Source organism: Rhinatrema bivittatum, chromosome 2 (genome assembly GCF_901001135.1).
Source record: "Rhinatrema bivittatum chromosome 2, aRhiBiv1.1, whole genome shotgun sequence".
Classification (NCBI taxonomy): Eukaryota; Metazoa; Chordata; class Amphibia; order Gymnophiona; family Rhinatrematidae; genus Rhinatrema; species Rhinatrema bivittatum.
In genome coordinates this window covers 796,374,584-796,390,950 of record NC_042616.1, presented here as the reverse complement: position 1 = coordinate 796,390,950, position 16,367 = coordinate 796,374,584, and the positions used below count along the sequence as shown (strand labels likewise).

The window sequence follows — 16,367 nt, the reverse complement described above, 5'->3', positions numbered from 1 at the left end:
CTAAGAGCAAGATTCCTTTCACATGTAAGATGAGGAGATTTACCAAATCTGCAAAAAGAAAACCATGATCGTATTCATTTGGAGCATAGATATTACTAATAGTAACTTCTTTACCATGTAATTTCCCAGAAATGATAATGTATCTCCCTTCCAGATATCTAAATTCTTTATCAACCTGGAATGTTACATTTTTGTGAATACAGATGGCAACTCCCACTTTTCTCCTCTTCGCTGCGGAGTAATAGCAGGATCCTACCCACTCTCTTTTTAATTTCTGGCTTTCAAATTCTGACAAATGTGTTTTTTGGATACACGCAATTCTAGCTTTATTCCTTTGCAACCCTTGTAGAACTTTTGTTCTTTTAATGGGAGATCCCAACCCATTCACACTCCAGGAGATCAATCTGTGAACCTCACCCATTCTCTAGTTGTCCCAGCAACCTGAATAAGAACAAACCTCCTATATATATTAGAAATACATATTTATTTATTTATTTATTTATCTGTTTATTTAAAATAGTTTATATATCACTTTTACAAATGGTTTACAAATAAAAACATCCATAGTAATAAACAACATATCCACCACAGAGGTGTTAAAGCGAAAAGGTTTTTATCACACATGCTGTTGAGAGAGAGAGAGAGAGAGTGCTTTTGTAGAGGGCAAACAAGCTAGGTAGAGAGTGCATTGTACAAATCAACTCCTCTTGTACCGTTAATTGATTCAAACAGCAGTAAAATCCTCAGTAATGTCAACTTTGCTGTTCGTACCACCTACTGTGTATATAACACTCCTCCCCCACCCACCCAAAGATACTCCACTCCCCAAACCCCTATACTGAATTAAAAGTGCCCCCTCTTACAGTGCTATAAATAGTAAAGTGACATATTGGCCTCTCTCTCTCCCTCCAATAGCATGCATGATAAATGGCATTCAGAAGAAGAGCAAACATGATGGATAAGTGTCTTTATTCATTCTAAAAACTGTGTAACTTCTTAACGGGAAAAGTGAAAAGATAAGGTGCCATGTTCACATGTGTGGTTACACCAACTCCCTGGGTTTGCAGGTTACAGTAGGCTTATTATGTGAATGTGTTTAATTAAAAGTGACTTTAGAAACTGCACCAGACAAGAACCGTGGAAACCCAGGGCTTTATAACCCGCCTCATTAACTTCAGGGTGACACGAAGAACATGCCACAACCTCTGTAATTAGTTACTCTTTAACGTTCACCTCTGGAACACTGATGCCATTTTGTGCATGGTTGGAAAAGCAAGAGCCTCTTCATGTAGTGCAGTTGCAATATGAACCCTTTAATAGCTGACACACATGGCGTTTGCGAAGGGAACGTGTGCGGTAGGCTTGCTGGAGGTGTATCGTCTTTAGCATGAAATCATTTCGGCTCGCGACAAACGATGCTGCAATAAGGGTTTCGAATAAGTAAGCAGTGCCCTGGACATGTGGTTTTTTTGGGTTTTTCTTGTGATCAGTTTTCATGTTTGCACACCTCTTCTTCTTCCTAGCACCCTGTTTCTCACCACCTCAGGCCACCCTGCTCAGTCGGGACAGCCAACCCTAACTGTGTACACCTGCGACTGCCTGTGCTCCCTGTGATTTCCATGGCCCCCTCTTACAGGAGGGCTCAAACAGGAGACTCAGCACAAGATAAATGATCTGTTAAATGACAAGTTACACTCCCAGGGAGCTGAGCTACTTTACCATTTGCTTTTAACCCTTGCACCAAAAGAGATTATTACTATTAGAAGACACCGGGGAGTGTTCTCTATCTTCCACCCCTACCCCAATCCCACTGCCTCTAATCCCTGTCATCCTGTGCAATGGGACAGCAGTTGGAATGTTCCACTGCTGGCTGAGGGGGAACTTTTCCACCAATTAATGTAAAACTATATATATATATATATAATATATTATATATATATATTTATATTAATGTGGCACTTTTCTCCTGCTCCTTTGGGCTTCCAGCTCAGTCGGAAGCAGCGCTGGCATCTGCCACCCTGAGCCTTCATTCATAACTACCCAGTAATTTTTCCCTGTTTTAAGTCCCTTCCCAACTTTAGCTTGGTCATTGCAGCGACGGCCATTGGCGGAAGGGGGAATGGGGGGGGGGGGGGGTCACACCAGGGCTCCTTCCAGAACTCTTCAATCACAGACCCTAAATATGGCCACTAGGTGTCGCCAGCATGCAATGACCATTTTTATTTATTTATTTAATAACTTTTCTATACCGGCATTAGTAGGAGACATCATGCCGGTTCACATGACAACAAAAGAATGGAAAATACATTATAACAGGGCGGTGGGTGGGGAATATAACAACAACAGAGAAGGCAAGAAGATATAGGTCTGAGCAACTGGTTAACAGAAGCTAGGTAATACAATTCAACAGGTTATAAATTAGAGATGTACTGAATGGGAAGCAGCACCAGTGGAGTATTTACAAAGGATCCGGGACGATCTGGGGGCGAGCATTTGGGGCAGAGGTAGGGAGGGGAGAGGGGCTTAGTCTGGGAAGGCTTGCTGGAACAGCCATGTTTTTAGTTTCTTTTTAAATTTAATTGGGCAGGATTCTAGACGAAGCATCGTGGGCATGGAGTTCCAGTGTGTGGGGCCTGCAATAGAGATAGCTCGTTCCCTGGTTGATGTAAGATGTGCTGTTTTTAAGGACGGGACATGCAGGGTTCCTTTGTGAGCTGTTCTCGTAGGACGATTCAGTGAGACAGCGCTGAATGGTATATCCAACCAGTGGGAATTGTGAGAGAACAAAGATTTATGTATGGTGGTTAGTGTTTTATAGAGGATTCGAGAGGGGATGGGGAGCCAATGTAGGTCTTTCAGGATAGGAGTGATGTGGTCAGTTTTCCGGGTGTTGGTAATGATTCTGGCTGTTGCATTTTGCAACATTTGGAGGGGTTTGATTGTCACGTAAGGGAGTCCTAGGAATAGAGAATTGCAATAATCGAGTTTAGATAAGAGGGAAGATTGTACAACAGTGCGGAAATCTTGGGGGTGTAACAGGGGTTTAAGTTTTTTTTAGCACGTTGAGTTTGTAAAAACCGTCTTTCAGAATGGAGCTCACATATTTTTTCATGTTTAGATGATTGTCTAGGTAGATTCCAAGGTCTCTTACACAGGGTTGATTAGTAGTAGGATTGGAAGAAGGGTTGGAAGGATTGGAAGGAGGGTTGGATGAAGACAGGTGTTTGGGAAAAGGATGAGGAGAGACAAGCAGGAGTTCAGTCTTGTTAGTGTTCAAGGCGAGGTGGAGGTTCGTTAGGAGAGCGTTTATAGGGGTGAGACAGGTTTCCCAGTGCTTCAGAGCATCAGAAAAGGAATTATGGATGGGGATAATGATCTGAATGTCGTCTGCATACAGATAGAATTTAAGTTTGAGCTCGGTTAGGAGGTGGCATAAAGGAGTGAGGTATATGTTAAAGAGGGTGGAAGAGAGGGAGGAGCCTTGTGGGACACCTTGTTGCAAGGGGTGAGAGGTGGAGGTTGCATTGCCGATTTTGACTGAGAATTTTCTATTAGATAGATAGGACTTGAGCCATGCTATGGCCAGTCCGGAGATACCAATGCCTTCTAAGCGTGAAAGGAGGTGATTGTGGCATATGGTATCGAAGGCTGCAGATATGTCCAGGAGGGCAAGGAGGTAGCTGTTGCCCTTATCCATTCCTATAAGGAGGTGGTCAGTGAGGGTGAGCAGGAGGGATTCGGTGTTAAGGTGCTTACGGAAACCGAATTGTGCGGCATGAAGGATATTGTGGTTTTCTAAGTAGTCCATAAGCTGTGAGTTGACTACTCTTTCCATTATCTTGGCGATGAGAGGAAGGTTAGATATGGGGCGGAAATTTGCAGGGTCTTTTGGGTCTAGGGAGGGTTTCTTAAGGAGGGGTTTAACCACTGCATGTTTAAGTGTGTCGGGGACAGAGCCAGTAGATAGCGAACAGTTGATGATGTCAGCTATTGCTCTGGAAATAGTGTTAGGGATGGCGAGGAGCATTTTAGGGGGAATGGTGTCGCTCGGGTGTGAGGCAGGTTTGAGTTTTCTGAGTATGGATTCTATTTCCTTAGAGGAAGTATAGTCAAAGACAGAGAGGATGGCAGAGGAGGGAGGAGAGCTCAGGAGGGGGGGGGAGGTAGAGTCGGGGAATCTAGAGAGGAGATTCGTAATTTTATTCTGAAAGAAATGTGCAAGATCGTTGCACTTGGCATCAGCTTCAGAGTCGGGGATGTTGGGTGAGGAGGGCTTAACGAGGTTGGAGACAAATGTAAAGAGAGCTTTGGGATTATACCTGTAGTCATGAATCTTGGCAGCATAAAAATCTCGTTTATGCTTTAGGGTGGAGATCCTGTAATGGTGCAGGGCCGTTTTATAGCTGTCTGCAAGCTGAGGGGTAGGCTCCTTACGCCAAATTCTCTCTTTGCTTCTGAGTTTGTTTTTTAATGTTTTTAGTTCAGTGGTATACCATGACTCCCCACTCCCTGGTGACCGTGAGCGCTGCCTCCGCTGCCTCTCCAGCACTGGCCGACCCGAGGCGTGGAAGACCTGAGCCTGGAAACGAACATGGCTTCCTCGGACTCGGGTGCTTTACCTGGACATGCCAAACCTGATTGCTATTTACGGCTTATGCATTTCCTCAAAGAAACTCCTCTTCTCTCCATTCATGACTCACGGGTCCCTCAGTAAGGAGGCAGGCGGTGACACCCTTATGCAAATGGATGCGCTATTCCCAGCAGGTCTTAACATAGACTGGGCGCAAAGTGTTACATTTGCTTCTTTGGAAGGTCTTCATATTTGGAACAAAATTTCACAAAAGATCTGCCAAAATGGATTCTGTCTTTTTAGAACTGGGCTGAGGGAATTATCATTACCTGTGTAGTCCTATGGCTAATCCCCAGCTTCCATTTTCAATTTATTATTTTGATGGTTCTTCTATGGGATTTCTACTTCCGTCAAAGTAAGTGATGCTGTTCGGCAGGTTTGGGTTCAGGACTACAACACTCGGTAATATTTATTTCCATAAACTGATAACACATCACAAAACATAAAGTAAATTAGTTATTAAAGAATATATATATATTTTTAAGTTCCTCCCAGTGACTCAAAGTTTGCCGCTGTTATGATTCATTGGAATGGGGTGGGCCAAGGCCTGACCAAAATCTGGCTGCAGGAGAGCCAGGCTGCGTTAGGCAGCCGGAGGCTTTAGATGGCAGAAGGAGGATGAAGAAAGCAGTGGCACTTCGGCCACATCCTCCACCTCTGCAGCTCTTGGCGCAACTGCTGCGTTGAGCTGCATAAGACCAAAAGAACATAAGAACATAAGAACATGCCATACTGGGTCAGACCGAGGGTCCATCAAGCCCAGCATCCTGTTTCCAACAGTGGCCAATCCAGGCCATAAGAACCTGGCAAGTACCCAAAAACTAAGTCTATTCCATGTTACTGTTGCGAAGTCCAAAAACTTATCCAATCCTTTTTTAAACACAGCTACACTAACTGCACTAACCACATCCTCTGGCAACAAATTCCAGAGTTTAATTGTGCGTTGAGTGATAAAGAACTTTCTCCAATTAGTTTTAAATGTGCCATATGCTAACTTCATGGAGTGCCCCCTAGTCTTTCTATTATCCGAAAGAGTAAATAACTGATTCACATTAACCCGTTCTAGATCTCTCATGATTTTAAACACCTCTATCATATCCCCCTCAGCTGTCTCTTCTCCAAGCTGAAAAGTCCTAACCTCTTTAGTCTTTCCTCATAGGGGAGCTGTTCCATTCCTTTTATCATTTTGGTCGCCCATCTCTGTACCTTCTCCATCACAACTATATCTTTTTTGAGATGTGGTGACCAGAATTGTACTCAGTATTCAAGGTGCGATCTCACCATGGAGCGATACAGAGGCATTATGACATTTTCCGTTATATTCACCATTCCCTTTCTAATAATTCCCAACATTCTGTTTGCTTTTTTGACTGCCGCAGCACACTGAACCGACGATTTCAATGTGTTATCCACTATGACACTTAGATCTCTTTCTTGGGTAGTAGCACCTAACATGGAACCTAACATCGTATAACTATAGCATGGGTTATTTTTCCCTATATGCATCACCTTGTATTTATCCACATTAAATTTTATCTTCCATTTGGATGCCCAATTTTCCAGTCTCAGAAGGTTTTGTTGCGACCGTCGCTGCCTGACGTCTCCACTACGCCCACCTTACCTCTTTGGCGACTCACTCTTTGCCTGTTGAAAGTTCGGCTGCCGCGGTGTCATCTTGCCGTTCTCCGGCGTCCCCGGACCGACTGGACACTGCACACCACCATGTTTCCCAGCAGCCTAAGGGCATGCGCGTGGTGCGGCCCTGATTCAAGTTCCAGCAGTGGCGAGAACCTCAGGGGTGTCCCCCTGAGGTGACATCATCCTCACTGGATATTTAAGGTCTCAGTAATCTCAAAGTATCGAGTTAGCAAGGACTACTACGGGCTTTCCTCCAGGTATCGCTGCGGATGGGATTCGCTCTCTGCATACCTTGCTACTCTGCCTCCTCGGACTTACCAGGGGTACCCGCTCCTCGGGGGCCTCTCTTTCTCTTTGCATTTCAGATTGCCACGGAATGGCAGTCCTTGCAGGTAGAAGCAGACCCAGGCTGCACAGGTACTAACTCCCACCTGTTTGCCCCCAGCCACAAGTGGGGCATTTTCAATTGCCCTAAACCTCTATGCCAGATTGTCCTGGTGACAGCTTTGCTCAGCGTCCCACAGCACTGCACACTGCTGCTGCTTCTGGGTGCAGGGACAGACCTCTGGCACTGAACAGCTGATTTGGCTGGCAGACTAAACCTGAACGTTAAGGCTCAGCTGAGCACTGGACTACCCCCACTCTGGCTCTATAAGTATACAAAACAAAACAAAAAGATCCAGCCAGTTGCTGACTATGCAGCCATGAAGGCTGCTGGAAGCACCAGGCCCCTTAAAAAATGTGGCATCTACCCACACTGCCACCAAGGAAAGTATTTTTAGTTCTTGGCTATGCCATTCTCTGGAGACAGGAGACTCCAGAGAATGATTTTTTCCCACCCCTGGTCTGGGTGCAAGAAGCAGTTTGTTTGTCATAATTCTTGTAAATAGAGCCTTCAAGAAGCTCAAAATTGTCCCTTCGCCTCAGCCGAGGCCCTTAGAAGTGGAGGGTTCGTCTGGATGCCTCCGTAGCCGTTTCCCTCCTTTGGGCACTCTCTGCCACCTGGGGTATTCTCGTGGGTGCAAAGTATCCATGCTCTCCGCCGCAGATGAACTGTTTTCCCCAGGGAGGATGCCTGCCGCTCTCAGGATGTCCTCTGCCTCCCGCAATTTCTGGACCCTGGAGGTTATCCCATTGATAGTGAAGCAGAGTCCAAAGGGAAAAAGCCATTTATAACGATGGTTCTGTTCACGTAGCGCTTGTACCACTGATTTGAACTCTCGCCGTTTCTGAATAGTGGTAATCGCTAGGTCTTGAAAAATTTCAACCTTGTGGCCTTTCCAGGTCACCGTCCCTTGTTTCCTGGCTATCCCCATCACCTTTTCTTTAATGGCGAAATTATGAAAACATGCAGTTATGTCCCGGGCTTGATTGTTCCTCGGCGCTCCAAGTGTTCTGTGCGCCCTGTCTAACAAAATACTGGGGATATCTTCTTGGCTGTCGCCGTCCCCTAGCCGCTGGGTACATATTTCCTGTACCACCTTAGCACTGTCAGAGAAGGTCGCCTCTTCAGGGATGCCCCGAAACCTGAGATTTGATCTGCGCAGTCTATTCTCCATATCCTCCACATGCCTGGCCAATTCTTCGTGTGAGTCCTTCATTTTGTGATAATCAGTGTTTAAAGCCTGAACTGTAGTATGTTGTTCTTCCAAACTATCTTCTGTGGACTCCACGCGGTGCAGGAGCTCAGTGACGTCCGTTTTAATGCCCACAACTATGTCCTCCATCCCCCGACGGAACTGTGCCATATCCTCGTGAAGGGCCCCAAACCATGCCTTAAACTCTTCTCTGGTGGGAATTGAGTTATCCCCTGGTCCCAGGGGCCCCGGCATTACCTCCTCTGCCGATCCCGCTGGAGAGCGCGGCCCGTCTGCCATTTTGGCTCCCTCATCTGGCTCTGTTTCAGCCGCGGCAGCGGCGAAGGAAAATCTCTTAAGGTCCTTTTTTTTTTTTCGCAGCCGTCATTCTCACGCCTTGGGCTGCAGCTGGATGGTTTTATAGCTAAAACCGAGGCCTGGAAACGCCGATGGCATGCGATTTGGAACGGGAGTTGAGCAGCCCGGGATTCAAGCTGCCGGCCTGCGCGGTGACGTCATCCGCTCTCCATAATTCTTGTAATTAAACCATTAGGGGGAGTGTGGGAACCATCGGTAATTCCCACAGGCCTGGAAACAAACTAATCTCATTCCAGCCTTTCTTAAAACACTTATCTTTATTATTACTTCACACATACACAAAAGCAAACTGTCTTCCTTTAAGCTCAGTGTTTGGACAGTGTTATGTTACAGGAGCTGTCTTCCTCCTGGAGACTTGAGTTTGGTCTGGTATTCCCCATGTGGATCCCAGCTCTTATTTCCCAGTCTCTGGTTACGCTCTCTGAGCTCCACCTGCCCCACAGGATCCCGCCCATACAGCATACTCTCCTTAAGGCATTTAAGGTGGACCAGGCATCTAGCTAGGTCCTGCTCAGGTAAATAGGGTAACACTAGGGGCACTGCCTCACAGGGAGGTTGAATTGAGATTACAGAAACTATTGGGGGCCGATGCAATAAATATGCGCAGAAAGCGGGGGCGCCATGCAATATTTAAATTAGGGGGTTGTGTTAGTAAGGAGGTGCTAGGGTTGCTTGCGCGCCCCTAGCACCTCCTTGCTAATGAGAACCTGATTGGCGTCGGGGGTCCGCTGGTTAGGAAAACGATGCCGAGTTTATCGGCGTCGGTTTCCTAAATGCCGCACAGCCAGGGGGTTCAGGAAATGGACGCTTGTCATTCAAGCGTCTGTTTCCTGCACCCGACTGCCAGTGGGGTTTTTTTTTCTATTTTTTAACTTTATTTAATTTTGTTTTTCCTCCTACTTAATATCTGCTTTTCTGTACTGGTTTAAGGAGCGCTCAACAATTAATGCCTGCTCCAGGCAGGCATTAATTGCTGAGCACTAAATGTGCGTCCTAGATGCACATTTTTTATTTGCACCTGGAGTGAATGCTAATTGCCTCAATCACATGCATTTGCATGTGATGAGCGCTATTAGACTCACTCCGAGTTGGACGTACTTTGTAGAGGTGCCAATTCCCTTATTGCATAAAGGGATTAATTAGCGCCTATACAACCCGCGTGCAACTGCAGGTTAAACAGTGCGCTCAGCTGAGCGCACTGTATTGCATCAGCCCCTTGAAGAGGGAGGAATATACATCCCCATCCCCCTGCTATTAGCCACAGAGGGAGCCCCTATGCTCTGCAGCCATAGGATGGACCTCCTCCTCCCCCATTCTTCAGCTGTCTCCTCCAACTCTACCCATCCAGCCAGTCCATGTCTGCTTAGGAGCTCAGCCAACCAGTCCCTAGCATTCAAATAGTTAGGAAACACTGTCCTAAGACATTCCTGCCGTAATGCCAGTTTTCTATGTTGCTGTTCATGTACACAGCCCTGCGTAAGATTCAGCAAAATCACCTAGTCACAAAGTGCTTACTCCAAAGACCTTACAAGCCGTGTTTTAGTGTGATAAAGCAAGTGAAAATAAGAACATAAGTAATTGCCATGCTGGGTTAGACCAAGGGTCCATCAAGCCCAGCATCCTGTTTCCAACAGAGGCCAAACCAGGCCACAAGAACCTGGCAAGTACCCAAACACTAAGAAGATCCCATGCTACTGATGCCAGTAATAGCAGTGGCTGTTCTCTAAGACAACTTGAGTAATAGCAGTTTATGGACTTCTCCTCCAAGAACTTATCCAAATCTTTTTTTTAAACCCAGCTATATTAACTGCCCTAACCACATCCTCTGGCAACAAACTCCAGAGCTTAATTGTGCGTTGAGTGAAAAAGAATTTTCTCCAATTAGTCTTAAATGTGCTACTTGCTAACTTCACAGAATACCCCCTAGTCCTTCTATTATTCGAAAGTGTAAATAACCGATTCACATCTACCCGTTCTAGACCTCTCATGATTTTAAACATCTCTATCATATCCCCTCTCAGCCGTCTCTTCTCCAAGCTGAACAGCCCTAACCTCTTTAGTCTTTCCTCATAGGGAAGCTGTTCTATCCCCTTTATCATTTTGGTTGCCCTTCTCTGTACCTTCTCTATCACAACTATATCTGTTTTGAGATGCGGCGACCGGAATTGTACACAGTATTCAATGTGCGGACTCACCATGGAGAGATCCAGACGCATTATGACATTTTCTGTTCTATTAACCATTCCCTTCCTAATAATTCCTAACATTCTGTTTGCAAAGTGATAGGGTAAATGGAGCCAGTGTCTCCAGGTTTCCCCATCTCAGCTCTAATCATGGCACAGCTTTCCAAGCAACGATTTCCGGAATAATAATATTTTGGTTTATTATTGCTATTACACTAATACCATTCCTTTCTTTTTTTTTTAAATTCATTCTGAGCAGCCTTTGTAAATATAAAAATGTACAGCAGCAAAGCCTCCAGGCACAACCTCCATCCCAGAAATCAAAGGACAGATGCAGTGAGTGGCAAGAGTGAATTCTTGGCAGGCTTGGCTTGGTGAATTACTCCCATAACCTTTTGGTTTTTGAAGTGCAGGGCCCTTCTGTAAAATTCATGACCCATGGCCCGGAGTCAGCAAAAAAAAAAAAAAAAAAAAATCTCATCAGTTTTCGGACGGGGGACGAATTTATAAACAATCTCGGTGAGCTTTAGATGGGAGGTCAGGAGGAGGGCACTTGGATTGGTGGGGGGCAGAGGCTTGGTGTGTGGGAGGGGGGGAGAGGTAGAGTAGGGAAGAACGCCTCTTGTGGGACCTCTGTACAATGAGAAAACTAAAAAGCAGCACCTCCTGAAATTCCAGCAGTGCTGAACTCAGTAAACAAGCGCAAGTCTGCCTTTTTCTTTTGAGTTTATAATCTGCCACCTTGGTGGAGACGACGCTAATTAATTAAATTCCATGCCCCGAAGAATTCCATAGGTTGGCACTCAGGAGTGGAGCCAAGGGTTGGCCATGGGAACACCCTTATGGCAAACACCTAGGGACCTTCGTTTTTCAGTTTTATTTGATGGGCTTTTTTTCCCCCAGGAACTTTTCAGCGTTCGTTGCAATAAGGACAACAATGATATGGGCCTGGGAAAATGGTGCATCATCAGTTTTTTTGGGGGGGTTTGTTTTGGGGTGTTTTTTTGCACTGATTTAGCCTGTTTTTATTCTCGTTGTAATAAACACAGATACATTCCTGGGGAAAAAAAAGGAATAAATAAAAACTGAAAACGGTCTCTACGTGCACCGTGCTCCTAAAGCCCAGAGGCAATGAGAGCCTGTGGATTCACTTAATGAACGAAGCCCTGCCCTTTGCTTCATTAATCACAACAAACAAGCTGAGCGAGACAGGGGCTGTCCCCCCCCCCCATAATCTGGCATTCGTCAGACAACCTGCTACGTAGCCATCGCCTATTCAAGAATAGACGAGAGGGAATTTCAGAGCTAAATTAGATCTACATTACTTTAAATTAGTGAGCGTTGCTAGTTCACGCCAAATAAATTTAGTTTCGAGCAAGCTAATAGAGGAACACCCTCCCCCCTCATGTGCCCCCCCCCCCAGCTCCACTAACACCTGTTGTAAAGAAGATATTCATAAGATATTTGTTTAAAATGTGAAACAAGACAATTGGAATGGCCTGAAAAAAAAAAAAAAGATATTTGTGGAATTCAGGAGAAAAAGCCACCAGAGATGAATCCAATAATGTCCTTCTTCACACCACCCACTGAGATGCCCGCAGACACCCATTCACCCAAATACTCACACTTCTTTTATTTGCCTCACTGAGCAGTCATGCAGCTCCTCTTATTTCCTATGTCGGTGCTTTTGACACTTGTGAAAAATGTTTTAAGATTTGTGCAACACAGGAAATCTGGCACTAACGAGGCCTCTTGTTTTTTTTTTAACTCTGTCGCGCTACAAATGGAATTTCATAATCTTCCCTGGCGTGTAAAGTTGGCTTTGCAAAAGCAAAAAAAAAAAAAAAATTCCTTTGCAAAAGCAGCTTTTAAGAGGGTCATTCTATAACAGCTTGCATAGGTCTCAAGTCTGCAGACCCAAGCAGGTCAACTTTGGAAACTCCTCTGGTTGTCCCGGTACGCACGTTCACAGGGATGCAAACGTTGCACCTGCTCCAGAGGCAGGTGCGGTGTTCCGCATGCACATCTGCACGCATGCTTTCAAATGGGCAGATGCAGTAAAGTGCGCTCAGACTGAGCGCAATGTTAGCCCCCATTTGGACGCGCGTTTTCGACGCGCTATTTTTACCCCTTATATAGTAAGGGGTAATAGTGCGCGGAAAACGTGCGGCCACCCCTCCCCCAAAACTAATAGCGCCCGCAACATGCAAATGCATGTTGATGGGCCTATTGGTCATTCCCTCGCAATCCAGAAAGTAAAATGTGCAGCAAAGCCGCACATTTTACTTTCAGAAATTAACGCCTGCCAAAGGCAGGGGTTAATTTTGGCCGGCACAGGGAAAGGGTACAGAAAAGCAGAAAAAAACCGCTTTTCTGTACGCCCTCTGACTTAATATCATAGCGATATTAAATCGGATGCCCCAAAAGTAAAAAAACATTTAAAATAAAAAATGTAAAATCTGCCCGAGGTCCGCGGGTTGGAAGACGGACGCTCAATTTTGCCGGCGTCCGTTTTCCGAACCCATGGCTGTCAGCGGGTTTGAAAACCGACGCCGGTAAAATTGAGCATTGGCTGTCAAACCCGCTGACAGCCGCTGCTTCTGTCAAAAAGGAGGCGCTAGGGACGCGCTAGTGTCCCTAGCGCCTCCTTTTACCCCGGGCCCTCATTAGCATATTTTTTCTTACTGAATTGCGCGCCCAGGAGAGTGGCCTGGGCACGTGTCGGGAGAGCGGGCGCTTGCCGGCTCTCCCGTGGGTTTTTCTGTATTGGCCTGAAAGATCGAAAGTCATTTTGAGGTGGGAGGGCTGGGTGACCTGAAGAAGGACTGGGTGAACTGGAAGAGGTATCGGCGCACTGGTGATTCTGAGTACGAGCACAAGAAAGTATTTTCAAAAGGGTATATGCGCGCACTTTTTGTGTACGTCTGGGCGTTTATTCCCAGCGTCACGACTATTTCATGCATAAAATAGACACATGTACGTGTACAAAATGGATAGAGAAAATATGCATTTTCTTGCATTGGAAATATAGGAATGCCAAAAAGAGAATGCCAAAAGTAAGCATGTCAAGAAAACCAGCTGACTAATGTTTTAGTTTGTTTAACCGTTGCGGTTGTGTGGTTTTCAATCTACTAAGAAAATAGGAGAAAGCAAAACTTGTTCCACTGAAAGTGGCAGCTATCAAAATGTAATTGTGACTGGCATAAAAAAACAAACACCCACACACCCCCATTGTTGCGGTCTGTGCCGCTTCCCCTCTTTTTCCGGTGAATAGCGCCTACCTTCAGCTCAACAAACGCCGTGGGTTCCACCTTCCAGCCTCCGGGGCCTCGCATAGGCCCATGTGGCCTCCGCCATTTCCACGCTCTGATTCCTGCGGCCTTGCGCGCCCGCGAGTGCGGACGTCTTGTGAGCCCAGACCCCGGAAGTCTGGCTCCGCCCGCACTGATGACGTTACCCGCCATCCAAATATAACCGGCGCTCAGAGTGTTCCTCTTCGCCTTGCAACAAGGTTCACTACAGTCTTGTAGCTCTGAGTTGCGTTCCTTGCTTGCCTGCTTCCTGCCTGACTCCGGTTTGCCTGACTACGCCTTGCCTGATTCCTGCCTTGACCTCAGATTGCCTGACTACGCCTTGCCTGATTCCTGCCTTGACCTCGGATTGCCTGACCACGCTTTGCCTGATTCCTGCCTTGACCTCGGATTCCCTGACCACGCCTTGCCTGCCGCCTGCCTTGACCTCGGATTGCCTGACCACGCTTTGCCTGCCGCCTGCCTTGACCTCGGATTGCCTGACTACGCCTTGCCTGATTCCTGCCTTGACCTCGGATAGCCTGACCACGCTTTGCCTGATTCCTGCCTTGACCTCGGATTGCCTGACCACGCCTTGCCTGCCGCCTGCCTTGACCTCGGATTGCCTGACCACGCTTTGCCTGCCGCCTGCCTTGACCCCGGATTGCCTGACCACGCTTTGCCTGCCGCCTGCCTTGACCCCGGATTGCCTGACCACACTTTGCCTGCCGCCTGCCTTGATCTCGGACTACCAGACCCCGCTTCCTTGGCTGCCTGCCTTGACTCCGTTCCTCTGAAGCGTGCCCAGCCTGCTTCTGGTCCTGCGTCCAGGTTGGCCTACCCGAGTGCCTGCTTCGCCTTGCCTTGCCATTACTCCAGACCCCACGCCAGGTATCCTGTACCCCTTCTGAGAGATAGAGTGTTCGCTGTTCTCCTAAGTCCCAAGACGTCGGAACCCTACGGGCTCCTCCTGGGGGGTTCCAGGCGTCCGGGTGAAGCTCTTGGTTTACACTCCAGTCTCCTGAACTGTCTAGTCTCGGACTGCTGGCTTTCCTCTCTAGCACCCAAGTCCCAAGGTGCCAGAACCCTACGGGCTCCTCCTGGGGGGTTGCTAGGTGTCCGGGTGAAGAGCTTGTGCTAGTACTCCCAGGAGTACCTGCCTCATTGTTACTGGACTCTCGCTTCTCTGGGGCCCAAGTCCCAAGGTACCAGAACCCTACGGCTCCTCCTGGGGGTTCTCGGGTGCCCGGGTGAAGAGCTTGTGCCTGTCCCTGTCATCTGTGGATTATCTAGTTCTCTGTTGCTGGACTCTCTCTCTGAGGCCCAAGTCCCAAGGTGCCAGAACCCTATGGGCTCCACCTGGGGGGTTCTGTGTACCCGGGTGAAGACCTTGTTCAGATTCCTGCCGCTACGCCTCGCCCTCTGAGTCTTGGCTCCGCCTCCCAACCTGCTCCGCCCCTCGGGGTGGGTTGGCCCAAGGGTCCACTATTCAACCACAGAACCCGGCCGCAACACCCATCCTTTTTTCGAAAAGATTTTCCCTAAATCTATAGCCCTAATACCCCCTGGTGCTTCTGAATCACTCCAAAAAGAAACCCGGCAGAAAAAAATCCTTACACAGACAGTCCTTAGGTGCCTGCTCTGCTGGTTTAGGTAAAACCCGCTCTGAAGAAGGCCCAGCACGGAAGGTTTACCTGCCGCCGTTTTTTATTCTATTGGGAATGTTTGCGCAAACTGAAACATACGCGCGCGCTTTCAGAGCAGAAGCACGCGCGGCGTTTTATAAGCTCTGCAGCTCTTACCGCACGGCGCGTGCACAACACATTGCGGGAATCTCTGCGCGGCCTCCCACGCTTGCACACATGCTGTACCGCAGACGAGCGTGAAAGTTGGGTTCCTTGTGACTTCTGGACCAACGGTTACGATTTATAAGCAAAGCAAGGCTATCCACGAGGCGTGCCAGCTGGCTCCATAGTTTGACGGCCCTTTTATCTTTTTTATTTATTTATTATTTTTATATAACCGACATTCGATCTGAGATATCACATCGGTTTACATTCAGGCACTCATGCTTCCCGCGAGGATTATTTTGGTATGAATATTTGATCTTTCCCTTCAGCAAAGACCATGGGGGCCATTTTCCAAACGGATCGCACGCGATAAGGGACGTTTCGCACGCGAAAAGTCCCTTGTCGCGTGCGATACCAAGATCGGGGAGGCGTCAGCCCCAGAAGAGGAGAAGTCGGGGCGGCACCGGGGCTGACGCCGCGAAGACTTCGCCGACAGCGAAAGGTACGCGTCTTTTTCCCTGCCAGTTTCGCAGGACCGCCCCCCCCCCCCCTCTTTCGTCGTCCCCCCCCCGTTACCGCGGGATTCAAAGAGCCTGGCGGTATTAGTAAATCCAGCCCCATGTCTCCTGTGTGCGCCCAGAGGGGGCGTGAGCACTGCCTCTGCAGGATCCCTATCCAGCCAGGAAGCAGAAGATTGGACTTGGGGAATGGGGCAATGTGCAGCCCTGGCACTGTGCCAGCAGGCTGGCCTAGGGTTGTCCCTTTCAATGCTGCTCTTACTAAAGGCTTAATGCTCCGAACTACCGCAAATTAAAACTACTTTAACGTGCTTTAGCAATTATTAAACAATTGTCTCATTTTGTTGACGGGTGAATGATGAA

The 16,367-nt window shown here is 47.4% G+C and overlaps 1 protein-coding gene across 1 annotated transcript in view; it reads left to right on the top strand.

The window, feature by feature from the left end:
• The first annotated feature begins 12,380 nt into the window (after positions 1-12,380).
• LOC115083407 (serine/threonine-protein phosphatase 6 regulatory ankyrin repeat subunit A-like) overlaps positions 12,381-16,367 on the top strand; it is a 190,340-nt gene continuing 186,353 nt past the window's right edge. The window contains exons 1-2 of the mRNA XM_029587212.1: positions 12,381-12,410; positions 13,185-13,289. Coding sequence (XP_029443072.1) covers positions 12,381-12,410; positions 13,185-13,289 — 135 coding nt within the window. The remainder of the gene's footprint in view (positions 12,411-13,184; positions 13,290-16,367) is intronic.